Raw genomic sequence first — 24469 nt, 5'->3', positions numbered from 1 at the left:
AGCAGCAGACGTTTAAAGAAATGAGAACTCCTCTCCTCTGAGCGGTCATATTAAAGCGACGTCCGTTCATTATTACGTGATAACAGCTGCATCATCTGAGTGTTTTGTCATATTTTATAATCTCTGTTAGATCAGCTGAACATTGTTCCCCCACATATGCACTTTTAATTCATTGAGAGTGCGGTATAATGAGACAATAACAGGCTACAGATGCAGACACACACACACACACACACACACACACACACACATATATTTATATAAATATATGCAATTTAAAGTATGAGAGCACTTAATAACGTAACACAATCAGAGACTGGATATATCCCCCACTCTCTCTGGTCGCTGAAATGGGGAATTGAAATTACGGGCCAAAAGTTGTATTTGCAAGTAAGCAGAGGACACCAAACCAACTGAGACCTGTCTGTCCGCCGCATCTGCGCACTGTACAACACACACCTACACACTGTACAACACGAACCGACACTGTACCACACACACCTACAGCTCCTAACGCATAATCAGGCTACAGCCGTTGTTTATTTTATTATGTGAAGCACTAAATGGTCTTAGAAAAATATCGACTCTTTGTAGATATCTACTAAACTAAAGCAAATAAAGAGAGTATGCCTGTTATACTGAGTGATATATATTTTACACACTGCTCTGCTTTCTGCACGGGCCTCACAGCTGTTCTCACTGTAAACATCGCGTTGCGATGAGAGCAGTTTCTAAAATAATATCCAGGGGATGCATGCAGAGCTGTCATTGGCTGAGATAAGTCCGGCCGTGCGTCACGCCTCCACCGTTCCCGGAAATGCATCCGCGGAGGAGCCGTGGAGGAACCATCAGTGTATCCTCGGTTATAGCTCCTCCAGAGAGCCTCCTCGACGCTCGATCCTCGGTGTGCATTTAGAGAAATGAGACGTCCTTCAAAATGGCGCGCTGAAATTCATTTCCGGGTCAGTACCGGAGGACCGAGGAGTCGAGGAGTTGAGGAGAGGACATTTGAGTATTGAGAAGCCTCTATATAATAGAAGAGTTACGACAACGGAAGTCCAAAAACGGTTATCGTCACGTGGTTCATGTAGACGAAGATCGTTCCCCGGAAGTTCATGGCGGGCAATGTGAATGCATTGATAACAGGAGATAGAACTACGATTTTTGGTAATCATTAGTGAATAAAGGTTTTGATTTGCAATATTTATACAACAAATCGATATGTGTATGTATTTACATCAATATGTTTTAAAAAATAAAATAGAATTTGCTAATATTAAGTAATAATATTAGGATTAGTGTGAACAACTAGTTTACATGTTAGGCTAACAGTGCCTTGGTTAAAGAGCCTGTTGCTGTTTATTTATAGCTTTGAATTCTTTAAAACCAATATTATCTTCTTAAACTTGTATGGTAGTCAGGAGCATCACTTAATGTTTATTGATACATTTAGAGCAGTGTTTCTCAAACTTTTTCATACCAAGGACCACTTTACCAATAAAAAAACACTCACGGACCACCTAACTCCACAAATATCCAAAAACACATCGTTTTTTACAAATCGCCTGAAAATGGTACAAACAAGTGGCCACATTTGTGATGAAGGTGTTTATATGGGCTATATCATGCAATCAAAAGAAGCTTAAGCTCGCTCCATTGCGGAGATATTCCCGCGAGAGTACGGAAAACTTAAATTTATTTATTTATTTCATTTTATGTGAAATGTTACCAATATATTCACGGACCACTAGGGGGCGCTCACGGACCACCAGTGGTCCGCGGACCACACTTTGAGAAGCACTGATTTAGAGGGAGGGGATCTAAAGTAATGCTTTGAAATTCAGATTAGATTCATTTCTACCATTTTCTTAAATTCATGGTAGTTTCAGTAACCCCATGGTAATTGAGGACACAAGTTATCTAAATGACTAATGTCGTCTTTATGGCTTTCAGAAAGGACAGGAGACCGACAGGTGACTATCAAAGGACTAGCAGCAGCAGCATGATGATGATGATGATGATGATGATGATGATGATGATGATGATGATGATGATGATGATGATGATGATGTTAAATGTGTTGTTTTAGGAACATCCATTGCAAATACATGGAGTTCAATAAACATTGAATAGCATATCATGCAGTTTGTCGGTGCCTTTTCCTCCGTGTTGTCCTGGTTTGCTGTGCTGCCTCCTAGTCGCCACCATGGTTTGCTGTGCTGCCTGGGGATGCTCCAATCGCTCAGAGAAAGGAGTACGAATGTACGGCTTCCCCACTGACACAGAGCGGAGGAAGCAGGAGCAATTTCACGACCAACAGCAAAAGTAACCTCAAGTCACTCCGCAGGCACATGTTGATGCAGACCAGTTTGTCGAGAAAAAAGGGCAAGACTAGGCTGAGAGCAGAGGCTATACCCACCATCTTCGTGCATCGCCCTGTGGTCAAAAAGAGAAGGGCCCCTGCACCACGATTCACCCCGGGACCTGTATCTACAAAGCCCATAGCTCATGATCACAGCTGTAGGAGCCAATTAACTGTGGGTATAAAGGTAGGAACCTATGTGTGTTGGGGCGAGGTTCCGCCGGAAGGCCCATACAGTTTTTGAACACACACACAAGGAGCACACACACGGAGAACACACACACAAACACGGGATTACAAGCAAAGCAAAGGTATTGTGTAAACAGTAATATGGTGTGGTGAACATGGAAAGAAGCAAGTAAATGGAAACCAGTAAAATGGAAATAAATGGACTGTTTCAAACTGGAAACTTTGTTTCTGACCTTTATTCGGCAGAAAACTTGTGTGCATCAATTACACCCACCAAGCGGATCCTCAGAGGCTTAAAGCGTTGGCTTAGCCTCTACAACAGCTATAGTGTGAAAGGTGACACAGGTATAATAAGTATGAACTCTTAGTAACAAAAGTAATATTTCTTATTTTTAAGTGGTATAATATTTTAAATGTTCAAAAATGTACAGTGCCATGTCTTCTACTTACATTAGTCTCAAAGATTGAGGGAAGAAGGGAAGAGATCACTGCCCTCCACCTGCCAGCACCCAGCCAGAGGCAGTAGGGCCTGGCTCATTTCGTGGCATCTGCAGGCAGTGGCAAGTCCTCCCGGCATATGCCACAGAGGCCGCTACTCTGTGGTAGCTGTGGCAAGTACTTCCGGCATATGCCACAGGTGCCACAACTTGCCGAGGCATCTGCCGCTGCTCAACGGGAGTTGCCACAAGATGCCAGAGTAAGAGAACGTTTACGGTAGCTGCCACTCACCTTCCGTGGCAAATGCAGCTATTTAAACCCGTATTTATCGTGTAAAATGTCGCTGTTTTGGCATGACGTTATCGAACTGATCTGTACACATATAAGCCACACAGGTTTTAATAGGATGTATTCATTATCTTTCCTTATGTTGCGGTCTTTTCAGCAGCGCCATCTCTAAAACGGCGATACAGTCACTACCCATCATTTGCATTTCACCGTAACATGGACAAAAACGTAACGTCAGCTTACCTCATGGCACGAATCCCGACTCTCCTTTGGAAAACATTGGCCGGAAAACGATAGAACGAGGACCTTTCATGCAAAGACCTGTGGCTGCAACCCGGAGAAAAGCAACAAACGTAGCTAACTAGTAGCGCTAGCTTTAGCTAACGTTAACTAACGTTAGCTAACGAAACGAACTGCCGAGTAAAATTGGAAAACACTGGTAATTAATTATTCTATAATTGTACGACAATTTCAAAAATACAGATGGTCAGATATATATATATACAGACACTAAAGATAGGCAGGTACTACACATACACAGATTTACTTTTCTTTCAAACAGTTAAATTAACTCAACACTTTTGACTTGGAAATAGTGGACATTTTTATTATATCCTTATATGCTTAAACCAAATGCTTCTCAAATCATTGTAAAACACCTATATCATTTCCTGAGATGTGCTGTTTTCTTCTCATACTCTAATGTGGGTTTTTATTCCCAAGCGCTTCAAGGCCACAGAGCTGATTTGGCAGACTAGGTTGAGACTCACACAAAGTCACAGAAGAACTTCCCTACTCTGGGAACCGTTATACTATCTACAGCTCAAGGACAGGTGTCTAATAACAATATGAGACTGTGTGAAGACAGATTTCTGAGCTTCCCGCCCTTCCCTGTATATAAGCTTTGCTATTATATTGTACTGCGCACACTCCTGCAGACTATCCTATACTCTGTGAGACCTGTGACTTTGTATTGCGTTTTTGTATTTGAAGCTTCAAATAAATAACCAGAAAGACAACTCTGTCTGTTTCACCATTTATTTGTTTGATCACTCTGACTTGTCCTCTCCACAGTATTGGGTCTCAGATTTCCATAACAAAACGTACAACAGATTCTGGAGCGAGGGTTTAACTAAAGACTGAATTGTGTTCTGTAACAAAAGAAATCCCAGAAATCTCTTTGGATTGACTGTATTTACTAAAGTGCTGTTTAGCACAGCAGTGCAGACAGCACCTTCCTCCTCAGAGGCAGCAATGCAGACTGTGGGGGTGCAGCTGCTCCTCTCACAGAGGCCGGCGACACTGTCTCTGATCATCATGGAGCAGCTGATCTAAACTGCCTCCTCCAGCCATAATCAGGATGCTTCCTTTACAAATAAATACAATTGCACACAGCACTTCTAAAATGTAAACAATATTTGAAGCATTTTTAAATAGTTTCTTTCTGCTTCAGAGAGCTGAAGTTTGTATTAGAGATTTTCCAGCGTAGCTGACCGGCCGCCATCTTGCTACAGTTAACAGTTACTCTGATTCGCGTTATGGTAGCTGTTGTAAGGTGAGTGATCTGCACAAAAATACTCTTAACTCACTGAAATCTTGACTGATTTACAAACGGTTTCGTTTATTATAAACATGATTAGCATGGCTATGATACAGGATGCTTGGACATGTTGAAATTGCAGCTTTTCTTTGTGTATGTGGTTGTATTTATTAGCTGGCTAATAACAAGAGGCTGTCAGTGAGACCTAGTATTACAAAGTTGACCCAGCAACTTTACACCAGTGGGAGAGGCAGAACTGCTCTTTCTTTTCAACACAACTTAAGTTACACATGATTTCTTCCAAGTGGTTTGGCTTGTTAAAAACATCTTGCATTATGATACAGGAATTTGCTGGCTTTGTGTTTACAGAAGTACCTGACTATGCCGGACTTTTGTGCAGCCTACGGATGCTCTAATCACCGCAGTCTGGAAACAAGAACCCGTGGGATCACCTTTCACGTGTAAGATATGACAATATTATGACTAAAATTAGGATAATCGTTAATTACTTAGTGGATGTATGTACATTACAAGTCCTGCTACACAGGATCAGTGGGGCTATGTAAGATAATAGTATTGCAAGATTGTTGTTGACCCAGCCTCTTTAGAATATGTTGTTACCATTTCTTTACACAATTATTTAATGTTTCTATTGGACACCTTTTTTATTACTCTTAGTGTGGTTGTCTTATTCTTAAAGTAGGCTATACATACATGCATACATACCAAAAATATGATCATTTCGGTGTGTATTTTTGTCCTACCCTTAATGTTAAAGGAAAGAAGGGAGAAACATGTTGATAATAATTTATATATCTGGCTACCTTTCTCATGTTTTTAAGGTTTCCCAAAACCAAAGAGAGGAGGAGGCAGTGGGAACTCGCCCTAAGAAGGGGCGGTTTTGTTTCCTGTGACAGGACACTGCTCTGCAGTGAGCACTTCAGGAGTGAGGAATTTGACCGGACAGGAGATGCATCACTATGTTCCCCACATATGTTTATGTTTGCTCAGTCTAATAAACCCATAACATGGTTGTGAAAGAATACCAAAGCTGAGGCTGGACGATGATTGATTGTTGGTGTGCCATGTGTCACCGTGTGTCTTATTGGTTTTGTGTTATACTGTATTTTATTGTGTGCAGCTGGTCCTTATCTCCAAGACACATTTAAAACAAATAACCTTGAAGTCCCATCTCTCCCCACCTGCTCCTGCTTCCTACATCCCTTCCACACCACACCAAGTTGTTCTTCTTCTTCTTAATAATAATAATAATACATTTATTTTGGGGGGCCGCCTTTCATAACACCCAAGGACACATAGGATAGTTTATGTTTAAATGGTTCCCTATATTGCATAGGGGCAATATAGGGAACAATTTAAACAGTGGATTTTGTGATATATCAGCCGGGGTGAGACAAGACAAACCACAAATGGACTACAGAAGGACACATGGTACAGTTTATATTATTCTTGGTCTTTTTTCAATAACATATTTCAAAGGTTCTGGATTTGTTTACAAATCTAGAAACTAAATACAAAACTAGGATGATATGAAGATCTCATGTCAAAAATAATTGTGATAAATGAGACAGAACTGGCGTGTCTGTGAGCACATTTTATGTTGGTTTGGTTCTTCTGATAAAGGTGTGAATATCTAAATAATATACCAACATGCTATTGTCATTAGTTGTGTCCCTGTTCTTAAAGCTAAGGCATTGCTAAATTAACAACTATTGGCTTACAGAGTGGTAACATGAGACCGATTTTTATATATAAAATATAAATGTATTTTAATTTTATAATTTATTTTAAATATTAACAATATAATAAAATAAATGGAAATATATACACCGGCAAATATTTAATATAAATACCGTGTGTGTGTGTGTGTGTGTGTGTGTGTGTGTGTGTGTGTGTGTGTGTGTGTGTGTATAGCTATTGCTTTATCTGATTAATGTTATTTTCATATGAAAGTCCATGATTATAAGTATGCAGTATCATAACTACATCTTTGATGTTTATAAAAAACCAAACCGTTTGAAAATTGGTTGAAAATTGAGCAAGCTATGGTTATTTAAATAGTAAAGCATAATGTTATGAATGAGAGAACTCCCTGTAGCAAGATGGCGGCCAAGTGGCAACGTCGGTCTCCATTGGCCAGCAGCGCGGGTGAGTCATCTAGTGTTTATATTAGTGCTGTAAAAATTATCGCGTTAACGGCGGTAATTAATTTTTTTAATTAGCGTTAAAATATTTAACGCATTTAACGCATGTGCAGAATGGCCCGCCCCATACATGCCACCAGTGGCAGCGCCAGGGTATGGCTGGGGTAGGCTACACCCATACCAAGAAATGGCGTAGCCCCACCATGAAAAATGATGTTAAAGTAAGCATAATAAAGTCTGCCAACTCACGCGGAGTAAAGTGCACAGACAGCAGTTAGTAAGATTGATTTCAGCAGCCACGGTTTTGAAAACTTTTGTCACAGTGATCGACTTCTCAATAGAACATCTTTGATAACGGCGTGGTGTTGTTGCAGGAAGTCCCGACGGAGAATACTTTTGCTGTAGTACAAGGGTGCACATAACTGGTACGCAGGTATGTAATCTGAAATGCGTACCGTCACTTGTGTCACAAAGCGCATTTGCGTACCGACGTACTTGTGAAGCTTTTCCAGACAGAGTCGGACTCCATGTGCACAGACAGGGCTGCTGTTAACGTTGGTCTGTACAACTGAATTGTGCCAAAACTACGCCAACCGGCTGTGGAGGGAGACTTTCTCCCCCCCCCCCCCCTTCACTGGAGAAATGCGCTAAAACAGCTGATCACAACGTTCACACTGTGCTCACGAAGTACTCCACTAGCCGTCGCCCCCCCTCAGTCAACTTTCCTGAAGTACTCCCCCGTTGATATCAACACGTAATGAATTAAGACCCCACGGTTTGATGATTGATAGGTGTGTGGGTTGTCTTTCATTTTGACACACAGAACAATGTTATAATAAACATAGATACTGTATGTTAAATGGATATATCCGCCTTCTTTCATTTATCTTTCCATTCCCACAACAATATACATAAATAAATGGCTTATTTTGGACATAGTTCGAATGGTGATTAATCATGATTAATTAATTTTTAAACTGTGATTAATCTGATTAAATTGTTTAATCGTTTGACAGCCCTAGTTTATATATATATCTATGGGCGCAGCGCTTCTCTAAAATTACGCTGTCTGTCTTCCGGTTGCCTCTTTTGAATGACGAATACACACCACGGCTGCCTGCTGCTAAGGAGAGTTATTGCCACTCACGCATGCGCAGTGCGTACGTGCTACTTGGCCGTCGGCTGAAGTCTTTGCGGTATGTTCCAGTGCGACACATGGCCAAGACGCAGGATACGTGAGGCGACACAACAGTCGGGTCCGTGTTCTTTGGTGTCAGTTTGGTGTATCAGGGCCTTAAAGGCCCTGACACACCAAGCAGTCACCAGAGGACTAGCCGACGCTGAAGTCGGCTGTTGCCTGGCCGTGTTCTCCTGCGTTTTGGCCATGTGTCGCACGGGAACACACCGCACCGACTTCAGTGCGTGAGTGGCAATAACTCTCCTTACCAGCAGGCGGCGGTAGTGTGTATTCGTCATTCAAAAGAGGCAACAACCGGAAGACAGAGAAGAAGAAGAGTATCTTTTCTCCGTAATATCATACAGAGCTGGCCTCTCCTGGATCAAGGTGATGAGCAGGTCTTCGTTTGCATCATTCCAGATCGCCATGATGAGATGAAAATGAATAGCAGTCTGTGTGTGCCTTCTTAAATCGTTTGTTTACGTCCCTCACTTCCGCTTCGCTTCTCATGCACTGATTTGCTAGCTGAACAGCCAATCAGAGTGATTATTTGGTCCGACTGCCAGACCCGATGCATGGCCGATTCAACATGTTGAATCGGCCATGCATCGGGTCTGGCAGTCCAAATAAGGCGTGTCACGGTCGACGGTGCGGGACACACCAACCTGACTACGGCGCCACGAATGCCCGACAGCCTCTGACGGCCTCTGACTCCCAAAATCGGGTTGGTGTGTCAGGGCCTTAACAGGGACTTGTTTTGACTTTCTGTAGATATAACCACCATCTTTAGATCCCTCTCTCTCATTGTGCTGTTTTATTTTATGTTCATGCCTTGTTGTTTTATGTTTGAATACATCATTATGTATTGATGACTGTATTGTGTTGTGTTATTTATACATGATTTATTACATATACATACAGTCCCCGATTCAGATGGAAAGGTTCAGAAATCAGGGACACCTAATCGTCTGGGATGTAAAGGACGACAAGCATGCTGTGAAGTTTATTGATACTTTGTAAAAGAGTGATTATATATCAATGTTTTGACTCATTTCCAGTTCCTCTAAGCAGGTAAAACTATTTCCATTGCAGGTATTTTTAATTGTTCACAGATAAAACATTTTTATTTTGGGTTGAGCATCATTTCCCAGAAAGCACTCCTTTATTCTTCTGATGAAGTTCAGGGAAACTTTCTTATTACTATTTCTTTAACTGAGTCATCCTCATTACACCTACAGTGAACATTAATTGGGAGGTGGTGTGGGAACTGTTTCTTATTTTCCAGAAGGAAGTCTCAATTATTGTCTGTAAAGTTATATCCTGACTGTTTCCTTGTGTAAGTCAGCCTCATTACTCATTCAAACTACACCCTGAAGATGGCATATAAACTGTATATTACTTTCCAGAAGGAGTCATCAATTCATTCTTTACTGATTGTTTCCTTGACTGAGTCAGCCTCACCTAAGTAACCTCAGTAACTATTCAGTCAGTCTTGTTCAAACAAGATATTTTCATTCCTTAATGTTACCCTCTTCAAACAGGCGATATTCAAGGTATATAAAGGTCTGCCGCCGAACATATAGCAAAGGGGAAGACAAAACTAAATACACAGAAGGGTAATCACATGACAAGACACAGCTGGGGAGGGGAGGCAGAAACACAAGGGCAACAGGTGAACACATTGAGAAAATCAGACACAGGAGGGAAAACACTGGAAGGAAGACCAGACAAAGGGAGAACAGAATTTCAACATAAAACCGGAAAATGGCAACATAAGTCGACAGAATCCCCACCTCAAGGAACGGATTCCAGACGTCCCTTAACAAAGTCACATCAATTCAGTGTGGTGGGTGGAGGGGGTCTGGAGGAGGGACGCATGACTAGGGCCAAAAGTGTGGGTGGAGGACCATGGCAGAGGTCGAGGAGGGGGTCTTGGGCGGGGGGCAAGGCAGAGGCAGAACAGGGGTTCTTGGCGGATGGCCCGGGGGCAAGGCAGAGGCAGAGGAGGGGGTCTCGGGCGGACGGAGACAGGGGTGAAGGCCGCGGCTGGCAAACTCAGGGGGCCGGGCACAAGGACAGGCAGGAAGGCCGCGACTGCGGACAGCAGTCCGGAGGACAGCTCCGGAGGACGGGCAGGACGACGGTGTCGGGACAGCTCTGGAGGACTGCAGGATCCATAGCTGGCGGGACCACCGACGGAACAGGAACCGTCTGGACCCCCGACGGAACAGGAACCGGCTGTACCTCCGACGGAACAGGAACCGGCTGGACCCCCGACGGAACAGAAACCGGCTGGACCTCCGACGGAACAGGAACCGGCTGGACCTCCGACGGAACAGGAACCGGCTGGACCCCCGACGGAACAGAAACCGGCTGGACCTCCGACGGAACAGAAACCGGCTGGACCTCCGACGGAACAGGAACCGGCTGGACCTCCGACGGAACAGGAGCCTGCTGGACCCCCGACGGTCTCATTGTCTCAAGTCTCATTGAGATTAAAGCACGTTTTTGCAAGAGAGTCCTGTCCAAGATAGGCAGCAGCACCGGTACAGAACACACATTACAAAATAAGAACAGAGAACATACTGTGTATGGTCACAATCAGAATCATCTTCATAAACAGCATAGAGATGTCTGATTCTCACTCAATATGAAGCAGCTCAGTGTGGACTTTAGGGACAGTTAGTCAAAACAAGTCCTCGGAGCAGGCCAATGAGTTCTCGTACTTATTTCCGACAGATTTATATCTACAAAAAAGGCGGAAGTGCACCAATAATTGCCTTGTAAGATTGAAAAGGAACCTCAGTGCCCCGTCATATACCTATATCCAAAGAGCGTAGGCCTGCAGAAAAGGCATTCATATAAACAACATCACTGTCGAGCACAGAGATAAATATTGTCGTAAGTCTCTTTTTGGCCTTCTAAAGTAGAAACCTAAGCACAATACTGAATGGACACATCTGTGGAAGTATCCTTTTGTCAATTCTTCTGCAGATCCATTGTAATTCCAAAAACTGTAAGATTGCTTTATTCTAGTTAAGGGGATAAACAGAGGGTGCTTTCCATGAAAGGTAAGCTGGGAAATGTCACCACTTTGTTGACCCGATGGATTTTATTATTCACTCTCTTAGCTGGGAAGTGAGAGATAACATGTTTTGTCTTCCTGCAACAGAACTAACGCAAGAGGTAAAGTCCACGTTTTATTGTTAACTGTGACAAGAAGGACATGACTAAATGACAGACAGTGTATATATAAAGATACCAGAGCCTCCTGTCTGGTACCTGAGGAACCTTCACATTCACCTGACTGCTGCGTCTCTCTGTAAGTCATTTTGTTCAGTGTTGATTGTTTTGCGTTTATTTCTTTTTCTTACGTTTTCCATTCTTCACCCTGTCAGACCTGTTAGCATCCACCTTCCTCCAGACGTAACCATACGTTTTCAGCATGAACATTCTTCTGATCCTCTCTGTTATCCTCTGTGTCACTCTGTCAATCAGGGCTGCGACAGGTGAGACTGATGCACTAACATACTTGTCCAAATTATACGATTGTTGAATTTTGGATAGATTAGAACAGGAAAATAAATTGAGACGTGGTTGTTGTTGTTGTTGTTGTTGTTGTTGTTGTTGTTGTTGTTGTTGTTTGCTGTACTCAGGAGTACTCGTATAGAAGATACATCTGTAACTTTAAAACACTGATCTACATGACCTCTTCTTTTATTGTCCTCAGTTGTTACCGCTGATGCTGCTGCAGGAAAGGAGGAAAACAATGATTCACTAAAATCAGGTTTTTTACACTTTTTCTTTACTTAAAGGTCAACTATTATGCAAAATCCACTTGTTCATGTCTTTTATACTTAAATATGTGTCCCCTATGTGTTAAGAGACTCTGGAAGTGTCAGGAACAAATATCCCCTCTCTTTTTGTCCTGATCCATTTCTATAACAACCTGTCTGAAAATGAGCTGATCAGATGTTGGCCACTTTGTGATGTCACAATGTTTTTTTGGGTTGTGCAACCAGCCAATAACCAACCAAGGTAACCCCCCCTCACCGTATCACCTGAATCTCCTCCGAGAGCACCATTGTGGTTTTTTTTTTTAAACCAATCATCTCTCAGAGGGGCGTGGCCAGCAGCAGCTCATTAGCATTTAAAGCTGCAGACCCAGAATCAGCACTTTTGAAACAGAGGGGTTCAATGATCCGTTTGGTGTTTCAGCCCAAAAACTTCAGAGACATGTTCTGTATATATCTGAGACCTGTAACATATGTTGGGAAGACTTGTATATTAGGGGAGCTTTAACATCTTCATCAGTCAGAATACAGATCATCTTTTTGTAACATGAAACATCGTATATCATCACATCAAATGTTTCTAAATGTGTTCAAGTCTGTGAACTGAACATCACAATTATAATGTACATAATTACCTAAGTCAGTCAGCATTTGTAATAACTAATATGTCTGATAAGCAGTCTGCTGCCCTTTATCAACTGTAACATCATTGATGTTTCAGCGAATGCTGCCATGTTCAGGAATCCTTACAAACTGTGCAATAAACTGATATAAAAATGATGCACACATTTAAGTGAGTTTAACTTTCTATCTAGCTTTGTTTAAAATATGATTATAATGTGACACAAAGAGCACCTAAATCAGTTAACCTGACAGACTTTATGTTGCTGGGTTTGACAGGGATGAATGCTGACACGGCTGTTCTACCTCAAGGTAAGATAATATGCCGACCAACCGTACAGGAACACATGTCTGCTGCTGGAGCGGTCTTCTTTTCCCTGAGATTCCTAATCAATCCCCTGAAAGAATCACACGGGAAAATGTGTTTAAAAAATATAAATGTTTCTTTTGGCAATAACTATGTAACGATACCAATAACTCACGGTACGATAACATCGCAATAAAAAGTCCACGGTACGATATTTATCGCGATATTGAAAAATAAATATTGTAGTTATATCTACTGAATAATCAGACCATGCAATAGAATAAATCAAGTTTCACTTTAGTTTTTCAAGTAACTCAACTCTAACTCACTCACTCAGCATCATCAAGGCTATCTTTTAGGAATATGAGCATGTCCACATTTCCAGGTAGAAGCTGGGATGTTTGGGCGTTTACAAAACCCCCTGCTGTGGAGAAAACTCTCTTGCTGGTACTGATGTTGCTGGGACAGAGAGATATGCTTTGGCCATGGGTAACAGCAGTGGGTAAAACTGTGCATTGTCTCTCCACCACTTCAAAAAACAATACAGTGTTTGCCAAGAAGGTGAGGCTTATTGACAGGGCGAGATATAAATATACTGTTGGTACTTGTCAGTGTCTCTAGGTATGTACATGTAGCCCTGTAAATACCATGTCCTTTTGTGTTATCTGTTGTTTTATGTTCATGTTGTAACCTACTTGCTGCCATGTTGGACAGGTCTCCCTTGAAAAAGAGATCGATGATCTCAATGGGACCGTCTGGTTAAATAAAGGTTAAAAAAAAAAAAGATTAATTATATCGTTACATCCCTAGTAATACTAATAACTCATCTTTTTTTTTCATTGTTTCAGCTCGTTTCTCTTTCTGTCTGGATGGCTGGCTTAGTTTCCGTGGTAACTGCTATTACTTATCCAACAATGTTGACATCTGGAGAAATGCAGAGGTAATACAAATGAAATTATAAGTGTGAAGCTCTTAAATAGAAAATGTAACAGTAAAATATGATTGGAAAATAAATGAATAAAAAATGGTCTCCTCCTGCAGAGCTTCTGTGCTGGTTACGGTGGGAGTCTGGCATCCGCACACAACATCTGGGAGTACAATTTCCTGCAGCGTGTGGTCAACACGGGGGGGCACACTTTTGCCTGGATTGGAGGTTACTTCTTCGAGGTTTGTTCAAACACTACAAAGGTCTTAATTTTAGAGAATGTTACACCCCAAAAACTGCATCTGACTGAAAGGCTTTTTTTCTTTCATGCTGTATTACTTTTTAAAAATAGAAGTACAAGTCGATACAAAAAAAATAGAATGTTTTATTCAACTTTTATTTAATTCAAAGTTATTTAATACCCATTGAGGAATTGGGTTTAGTATGACGTTTTTGATGAATTTACTATAATTAGATTGATCATATTTTAAATAATTCTGTTGGCATTACATTGTTTGTAGTAAAGTTAAACTATCCTAGTGAAAATCAATGCAGTTGTTTTTTGGTGCGTTAAAGTCAGCGTGTACATGTAGACACTGAACACACACTGAAGGGACTGTATCTGTTTGCTCCAGGGTGACTGGAGGTGGGAGGATGGCTCAGAGTTTAACTACCATCACTGGGAAACAGTGAGCTCCACTGACCTTTACCAGTGCCTGCAACTCAACACTCAAGGTGACGATAGGAAACACACACTGTAATTTACTGGTCATGATAGAAAATAAATAAATCAAGACACAGGACCATCGGGCCTGTTTCTACTTGACTTTGTTGCTGATGATGCTGATTACTGTTCTTCAGAGTCCAGAGGCTGGTCCAACCACGGCTGCAGCATGAGCTTCCCCTTTGTTTGCCAGGTGAAGCCAAACTGTTAGTCATCACTGCAGGAGACAGCGGAGCGGATGCTGGTTCTTTAGAGTAATGTCATGTCACTGTCAAGATATTGCTGTTGTTTGTATTATCATTTGTTTTTCATCCAAAGACGGTAAAAGGCTATATCTATTCTAAACAATAAAAATAAGTCATACATATTCATTTAGAATGTAATTGTTATTATTAGTAGTACTGGTGGTATAGGTGGTTGTATACTCAGCCCAGGTAATGTTAGGCAGCATGCACACGTACACGTACACACACACACACACACACACACACACACACACACACACACACACACACACACACACACACACACCACACACACACACACACACACACCACACACACACACACACACACACACACACACACACCACACACACACACACACACACACCACACACACACACACACACACACACACACACACACACACACACACACACACACACTTTGAGGGTAAGATAAAGAGGTGGCTCCTATTTGCTAAGGTTTATTTAAGGAGCATCTAATATGAAATGTTTGCACATGTGTTCATGATAGCTGTCATTTCATTGGCCCATATATTATTAGAATAAACCCCCTCCTTAAATATGCAATAAATGACATTCAGAGCATTTCAATCATTCAGTGACAAGGTCTGGACACCAACCGGCTGTGGAGGGAGACTTTCTCCCCCCCCCCCCCCCCCCTTCACTGGAGAAATGCGCTAAAACAGCTGATCACAACGTTCACACTCTGTGCTCACGAAATACTCCACTAGCCGTCGCTCCCCCTCAGTCAACTTTCCTGAAGTACTCCCCCGTTGATATCAACACGTAATGAATTAAGACCCCACGGTTTGATGATTGATAGGTGTGTGTGGGTTGTCTTTCATTTTGACACACAGAACAATGTTATAATAAACATAGATACTGTATGTTAAATGGATATATCCGCCTTCTTTCATTTAACTTTCCATTCCCACAACAATATACATAAATAAATGGCTTATTTTGGACATAGTTCGAATGGTGATTAATCATGATTAATTAATTTTTAAACTGTGATTAATCTGATTAAATTGTTTAATCGTTTGACAGCCCTAGTTTATATATATATCTATGGGCGCAGCGCTTCTCTAAAATTACGCTGTCTGTCTTCCGGTTGCCTCTTTTGAATGACGAATACACACCACGGCTGCCTGCTGCTAAGGAGAGTTATTGCCACTCACGCATGCGCAGTGCGTACGTGCTACTTGGCCGTCGGCTGAAGTCTTTGCGGTATGTTCCAGTGCGACACATGGCCAAGACGCAGGATACGTGAGGCGACACAACAGTCGGGTCCGTGTTCTTTGGTGTCAGTTTGGTGTATCAGGGCCTTAAAGGCCCTGACACACCAAGCAGTCACCAGAGGACTAGCCGACGCTGAAGTCGGCTGTTGCCTGGCCGTGTTCTCCTGCGTTTTGGCCATGTGTCGCACGGGAACACACCGCACCGACTTCAGTGCGTGAGTGGCAATAACTCTCCTTACCAGCAGGCGGCGGTAGTGTGTATTCGTCATTCAAAAGAGGCAACAACCGGAAGACAGAGAAGAAGAAGAGTATCTTTTCTCCGTAATATCATACAGAGCTGGCCTCTCCTGGATCAAGGTGATGAGCAGGTCTTCGTTTGCATCATTCCAGATCGCCATGATGAGATGAAAATGAATAGCAGTCTGTGTGTGCCTTCTTAAATCGTTTGTTTACGTCCCTCACTTCCGCTTCGCTTCTCATGCACTGATTTGCTAGCTGAACAGCCAATCAGAGTGATTATTTGGTCCGACTGCCAGACCCGATGCATGGCCGATTCAACATGTTGAATCGGCCATGCATCGGGTCTGGCAGTCCAAATAAGGCGTGTCACGGTCGACGGTGCGGGACACACCAACCTGACTACGGCGCCGCGAATGCCCGACAGCCTCTGACGGCCTCTGACTCCCAAAATCGGGTTGGTGTGTCAGGGCCTTAACAGGGACTTGTTTTGACTTTCAGTAGATATAACCACCATCTTTAGATCCCTCTCTCTCATTGTGCTGTTTTATTTTATGTTCATGCCTTGTTGTTTTATGTTTGAATACATCATTATGTATTGATGACTGTATTGTGTTGTGTTATTTATACATGATTTATTACATATACATACAGTCCCCGATTCAGATGGAAAGGTTCAGAAGTCAGGGACACCTAATCGTCTGGGATGTAAAGGACGACAAGCATGCTGTGAAGTTTATTGATACTTTGTAAAAGAGTGATTATATATCAATGTTTTGACTCATTTCCAGTTCCTCTAAGCAGGTAAAACTATTTCCATTGCAGGTATTTTTAATTGTTCACAGATAAAACATTTTTATTTTGGGTTGAGCATCATTTCCCAGAAAGCACTCCTTTATTCTTCTGATGAAGTTCAGGGAAACTTTCTTATTACTATTTCTTTAACTGAGTCATCCTCATTACACCTACAGTGAACATTAATTGGGAGGTGGTGTGGGAACTGTTTCTTATTTCCAGAAGGAAGTCTCAATTATTGTCTGTAAAGTTATATCCTGACTGTTTCCTTGTGTAAGTCAGCCTCATTACTCATTCAAACTACACCCTGAAGATGGCATATAAACTGTATATTACTTTCCAGAAGGAGTCATCAATTCATTCTTTACTGATTGTTTCCTTGACTGAGTCAGCCTCACCTAAGTAACCTCAGTAACTATTCAGTCAGTCTTGTTCAAACAAGATATTTTCATTCCTTAATGTTACCCTCTTCAAACAGGCGATATTCAAGGTATATAAAGGTCTGCCGCCGAACATATAGCAAAGGGGAAGACAAAACTAAATACACAGAAGGGTAATCACATGACAAGACACAGCTGGGGAGGGGAGGCAGAAACACAAGGGCAACAGGTGAACACATTGAGAAAATCAGACACAGGAGGGAAAACACTGGAAGGAAGACCAGACAAAGGGAGAACAGAATTTCAACATAAAACCGGAAAATGGCAACATAAGTCGACAGAATCCCCACCTCAAGGAACGGATTCCAGACGTCCCTTAACAAAGTCACATCAATTCAGTGTGGTGGGTGGAGGGGGTCTGGAGGAGGGACGCATGACTAGGGCCAAAAGTGTGGGTGGAGGACCATGGCAGAGGTCGAGGAGGGGGTCTTGGGCGGGGGGCAAGGCAGAGGCAGAACAGGGGTTCTTGGCGGACGGCTCCGGGGGCAAGGCAGAGGCAGAGGAGGGGGTCTCGGGCGGACGGAGACAGGGGTGAAGGCCGCGGCTGGCAAACTCAGGGGGCCGGGCACAAGGACAGGCAGGAAGGCCGCGACTGCGGACAGCAGTCCGGAGGACAGCTCCGGAGGACGGGCAGGACGACGGTGTCGGGACAGCTCTGGAGGACTGCAGGATCCATAGCTGGCGGGACCACCGACGGAACAGGAACCGCCTGGACCCCCGACGGAACAGGAACCGGCTGTACCTCCGACGGAACAGGAACCGGCTGGACCTCCGACGGAACAGGAACCGGCTGGACCCTCCGACGGAACAGGAACCGGCTGGACCTCCGACGGAACAGGAACCGGCTGGACCCCCGACGGAACAGGAACCGGCTGGACCTCCGACGGAACAGAAACCGGCTGGACCTCCGACGGAACAGGAACCGGCTGGACCTCCGACGGAACAGGAGCCTGCTGGACCCCCGACGGTCTCATTGTCTCAAGTCTCATTGAGATTAAAGCACGTTTTTGCAAGAGAGTCCTGTCCAAGATAGGCAGCAGCACCGGTACAGAACACACATTACAAAATAAGAACAGAGAACATACTGTGTATGGTCACAATCAGAATCATCTTCATAAACAGCATAGAGATGTCTGATTCTCACTCAATATGAAGCAGCTCAGTGTGGACTTTAGGGACAGTTAGTCAAAACAAGTCCTCGGAGCAGGCCAATGAGTTCTCGTACTTATTTCCGACAGATTTATATCTACAAAAAAGGCGGAAGTGCACCAATAATTGCCTTGTAAGATTGAAAAGGAACCTCAGTGCCCCGTCATATACCTATATCCAAAGAGCGTAGGCCTGCAGAAAAGGCATTCATATAAACAACATCACTGTCGAGCACAGAGATAAATATTGTCGTAAGTCTCTTTTTGGCCTTCTAAAGTAGAAACCTAAGCACAATACTGAATGGACACATCTGTGGAAGTATCCTTTTGTCAATTCTTCTGCAGATCCATTGTAATTCCAAAAACTGTAAGATTGCTTTATTCTAGTTAAGGGGATAAACAGAGGGTGCTTTCCATGAAAGGTAAGCTGGGAAATGTCACCACTTTGTTGACCCGATGGATTTTATTATTCACTCTCTTAGCTGGGAAGTGAGAGATAACATGTTTTGTCTTCCTGCAACAGAACTAACGCAAGAGGTAAAGTCCACGTTTTATTGTTAACTGTGACAAGAAGGACATGACTAAATGACAGACAGTGTATATATAAAGATACCAGAGCCTCCTGTCTGGTACCTGAGGAAACCTTCACATTCACCTGACTGCTGCGTCTCTCTGTAAGTCATTTTGTTCAGTGTTGATTGTTTTGCGTTTATTTCTTTTTCTTACGTTTTCCATTCTTCACCCTGTCAGACCTGTTAGCATCCACCTTCCTCCAGACGTAACCATACGTTTTCAGCATGAACATTCTTCTGATCCTCTCTGTTATCCTCTGTGTCACTCTGTCAATCAGGGCTGCGACAGGTGAGACTGATGCACTAACATACTTGTCCAAATTATACGATTGTTGAATTTTGGATAGATTAGAACAGGAAAATAAATTGAGACGTGGTTGTTGTTGTTGTTGTTGTTGTTGTTGTTGTTGTTGCTGTACTCAGGAGTACTCGTATAGAAGATACATCTGTAACTTTAAAACACTGATCTACATGACCTCTTCTTTTATTGTCCTCAGTTGTTACCGCTGATGCTGCTGCAGGAAAGGAGGAAAACAATGATTCACTAAAATCAGGTTTTTTACACTTTTTCTTTACTTAAAGGTCAACTATTATGCAAAATCCACTTGTTCATGTCTTTTATACTTAAATATGTGTCCCCTATGTGTTAAGAGACTCTGGAAGTGTCAGGAACAAATATCCCCTCTCTTTTTGTCCTGATCCATTTCTATAACAACCTGTCTGAAAATGAGCTGATCAGATGTTGGCCACTTTGTGATGTCACAATGTTTTTTTGGGTTGTGCAACCAGCCAATAACCAACCAAGGTAACCCCCCCTCACCGTATCACCTGAATCTCCTCCGAGAGCACCATTGTGTTTTTTTTTTTTAAACCAATCATCTCTCAGAGGGGCGTGGCCAGCAGCAGCTCATTAGCATTTAAAGCTGCAGACCCAGAATCAGCACTTTTGAAACAGAGGGGTTCAATGATCCGTTTGGTGTTTCAGCCCAAAAACTTCAGAGACATGTTCTGTATATATCTGAGACCTGTAACATATGTTGGGAAGACTTGTATATTAGGGGAGCTTTAACATCTTCATCAGTCAGAATACAGATCATCTTTTTGTAACATGAAACATCGTATATCATCACATCAAATGTTTCTAAATGTGTTCAAGTCTGTGAACTGAACATCACAATTATAATGTACATAATTACCTAAGTCAGTCAGCATTTGTAATAACTAATATGTCTGATAAGCAGTCTGCTGCCCTTTATCAACTGTAACATCATTGATGTTTCAGCGAATGCTGCCATGTTCAGGAATCCTTACAAACTGTGCAATAAACTGATATAAAAATGATGCACACATTTAAGTGAGTTTAACTTTCTATCTAGCTTTGTTTAAAATATGATTATAATGTGACGCAAAGAGCACCTAAATCAGTTAACCTGACAGACTTTATGTTGCTGGGTTTGACAGGGATGAATGCTGACACGGCTGTTCTACCTCAAGGTAAGATAATATGCCGACCAACCGTACAGGAACACATGTCTGCTGCTGGAGCGGTCTTCTTTTCCCTGAGATTCCTAATCAATCCCCTGAAAGAATCACACGGGAAAATGTGTTTAAAAAATATAAATGTTTCTTTTGGCAATAACTATGTAACGATACCAATAACTCACGGTACGATAATATCGCAATAAAAAAGTCCACGGTACGATATTTATCGCGATATTGAAAAATAAAGAAAAAAAAATGTGAATTTTTATTTTCTTTATTAAATAATAAATCTGATTTGTACAGCATTTTAGTAGGATAGTAGTATTTTAAAGTGGCAACAATATAATAATCAGACCATGCAATAGAATAAATCAAGTTTCACTTTAGTTTTTCAAGTAACTCAACTCTAACTCACTCACTCAGCATCATCAAGGCTATCTTTTAGGAATATGAGCATGTCCACATTTCCAGGTAGAAGCTGGGATGTTTGGGCGTTTACAAAACCCCCTGCTGTGGAGAAAACTCTCTTGCTGGTACTGATGTTGCTGGGACAGAGAGATATGCTTTGGCCATGGGTAACAGCAGTGGGTAAAACTGTGCATTGTCTCTCTACCACTTCAAAAACAATACAGTGTTTGCCAAGAAGGTGAGGCTTATTGACAGGGCGAGATATAAATATACTGTTGGTACTTGTCAGTGTCTCTAGGTATGTACATGTAGCCCTGTAAATACCATGTCCTTTTGTGTTATCTGTTGTTTTATGTTCATGTTGTAACCTACTTGCTGCCATGTTGGACAGGTCTCCCTTGAAAAAGAGATCGATGATCTCAATGGGACCGTCTGGTTAAATAAAGGTTAAAAAAAAAAAAGATTAATTATATCGTTACATCCCTAGTAATACTAATAACTCATCTTTTTTTTCATTGTTTCAGCTCGTTCTCTTTCTGTCTGGATGGCTGGCTTAGTTCCGTGGTAACTGCTATTACTTATCCAACAATGTTGACATCTGGAGAAATGCAGAGGTAATACAAATGAAATTATAAGTGTGAAGCTCTTAAATAGAAAATGTAACAGTAAAATATGATTGGAAAATAAATGAATAAAAAATGGTCTCCTCCTGCAGAGCTTCTGTGCTGGTTACGGTGGGAGTCTGGCATCCCGCACACAACATCTGGGAGTACAATTTCCTGCAGCGTGTTGGTCAACACGGGGGGGCACACTTTTGCCTGGATTGGAGGTTACTTCTTCGAGGTTTGTTCAAACACTACAAAGGTCTTGATTTTAGAGAATGTTACACCCCAAAAACTGCATCTGACTGAAAGGCTTTTTTTCTTTCATGCTGTATTACTTTTTAAAAATAGAAGTACAAGTCGATACAAAAAAATAGAATGTTTTATTCAACTTTTATTTAATTCAAAGTTATTTAATACCCATTGAGGAATTGGGTTTAGTATGACGTTTTTGATGAATTTACTATAATTAGATTGATCATATTTTAAATAATTCTGTTGGCATTACATTGTTTGTAGTAAAGTTAAACTATCCTAGTGAAAATCAATGCAGTTGTTTTTTGGTGCGTTAAAGTCAGCGTGTACATGTAGACACTGAACACACACTGAAGGGACTGTATCTGTTTGCTCCAGGGTGACTGGAGGTGGGAGGATGGCTCAGAGTTTAACTACCATCACTGGGAAACAGTGAGCTCCACTGACCTTTACCAGTGCCTGCAACTCAACACTCAAGGTGACGATAGGAAACACACACTGTAATGTACTGGTCATGATAGAAAAATAAATAAATCAAGACACAGGACCATCGGGCCTGTTTCTACTTGACTTTGTTGCTGATGATGCTGATTACTGTTCTTCAGAGTCCAGAGGCTGGTCCAACCACGGCTGCAGCATGAGCTTCCCCTTTGTTTGCCAGGTGAAGCCAAACTGTTAGTCATCACTGCAGGAGACAGCGGAGCGGATGCTGGTTCTTTAGAGTAATGTCATGTCACTGTCAAGATATTGCTGTTGTTTGTATTATCATTTGTTTTTCATCCAAAGACGGTAAAAGGCTATATCTATTCTAAACAATAAAAATAAGTCATACATATTCATTTAGAATGTAATTGTTATTATTAGTAGTACTGGTGGTATAGGTGGTTGTATCAGCCCAGGTAATGTTAGGCAGCATGCACACGTACACGTACACACACACACACACACACACACACACACACACACACACACACCACACACACACACACACACACACAACACACACACACACACACACACACACACACACACACACACACACACACACACACACACACACACACACACACACACACACACACACACACACACACACACACACACACACACACACACACACACACACTTTGAGGGTAAGATAAAGAGGTGGCTCCTATTTGCTAAGGTTTATTTAAGGAGCATCTGATATGAAATGTTTGCACATGTGTTCATGATAGCTGTCATTTCATTGGCCCATATATTATTATAATAAACCCCCTCCTTAAATATGCAATACATGACATTCAGAGCATTTCAATCATTCAGTGACAAGGTCTGGACACCAACCGGCTGTGGAGGGAGACTTTCTCCCCCCCCCCGCCTTCACTGGAGAAATGCGCTAAAACAGCTGATCACAACGTTCACACTCTGTGCTCACGAAGTACTCCACTAGCCGTCGTCCCCCCTCAGTCAACTTTCCTGAAGTACTCCCCCGTTGATATCAACACGTAATGAATTAAGACCCCACGGTTTGATGATTGATAGGTGTGTGGGTTGTCTTTCATTTTGACACACAGAACAATGTTATAATAAACATAGATACTGTATGTTAAATGGATATATCCGCCTTCTTTCATTTATCTTTCCATTCCCACAACAATATACATAAATAAATGGCTTATTTTGGACATAGTTCGAATGGTGATTAATCATGATTAGTTAATTTTTAAACTGTGATTAATCTGATTAAATTGTTTAATCGTTTGACAGCCCTAGTTTATATATATATCTATGGGCGCAGCGCTTCTCTAAAATTACGCTGTCTGTCTTCCGGTTGCCTCTTTTGAATGACGAATACACACCACGGCTGCCTGCTGCTAAGGAGAGTTATTGCCACTCACGCATGCGCAGTGCGTACGTGCTACTTGGCCGTCGGCTGAAGTCTTTGCGGTATGTTCCAGTGCGACACATGGCCAAGACGCAGGATACGTGAGGCGACACAACAGTCGGGTCCGTGTTCTTTGGTGTCAGTTTGGTGTGTCAGGGCCTTAAAGGCCCTGACACACCAAGCAGTCACCAGAGGACTAGCCGACGCTGAAGTCGGCTGTTGCCTGGCCGTGTTCTCCTGCGTTTTGGCCATGTGTCGCACGGGAACACACCGCACCGACTTCAGTGCGTGAGTGGCAATAACTCTCCTTACCAGCAGGCGGCGGTAGTGTGTATTCGTCATTCAAAAGAGGCAACAACCGGAAGACAGAGAAGAAGAAGAGTATCTTTTCTCCGTAATATCATACAGAGGCTGGCCTCTCCTGGATCAAGGTGATGAGCAGGTCTTCGTTTGCATCATTCCAGATCGCCCATGATGAGATGAAAATGAATAGCAGTCTGTGTGTGCCTTCTTAAATCGTTTGTTTACGTCCCTCACTTCCGCTTCGCTTCTCATGCACTGATTTGCTAGCTGAACAGCCAATCAGAGTGATTATTTGGTCCGACTGGCCAGACCCGATGCATGGCCGATTCAACATGTTGAATC

The 24469-nt window shown here is 42.3% G+C and overlaps 1 protein-coding gene and 1 pseudogene across 1 annotated transcript; both read left to right on the top strand.

Annotated features, from left to right (window-relative positions):
• Nucleotides 1-11598: 11598 nt before the first annotated feature.
• On the top strand, nt 11599-14741 carry LOC117451620 (ladderlectin-like). Its single transcript, XM_034090018.1, has 7 exons — nt 11599-11668; nt 11890-11946; nt 12854-12886; nt 13730-13821; nt 13923-14048; nt 14442-14541; nt 14668-14741. Exons 1-7 carry the CDS (start codon nt 11605-11607, stop codon nt 14739-14741), a joined length of 546 nt encoding a protein of 181 aa, XP_033945909.1. The 5' UTR covers nt 11599-11604.
• A 4694-nt stretch (nt 14742-19435) lies between these two features.
• Nucleotides 19436-22636, top strand: LOC117451672 (ladderlectin-like; annotated as a pseudogene).
• The last annotated feature ends 1833 nt before the right edge of the window (nt 22637-24469 follow it).

The sequence above is a fragment of the Pseudochaenichthys georgianus genome, chromosome 1 (assembly GCF_902827115.2).
Source record: "Pseudochaenichthys georgianus chromosome 1, fPseGeo1.2, whole genome shotgun sequence".
NCBI lineage: Eukaryota > Metazoa > Chordata > Actinopteri > Perciformes > Channichthyidae > Pseudochaenichthys > Pseudochaenichthys georgianus.
Note: the sequence above shows the minus strand (reverse complement) of the source record. Positions and strands in the feature narration are given on the sequence as shown.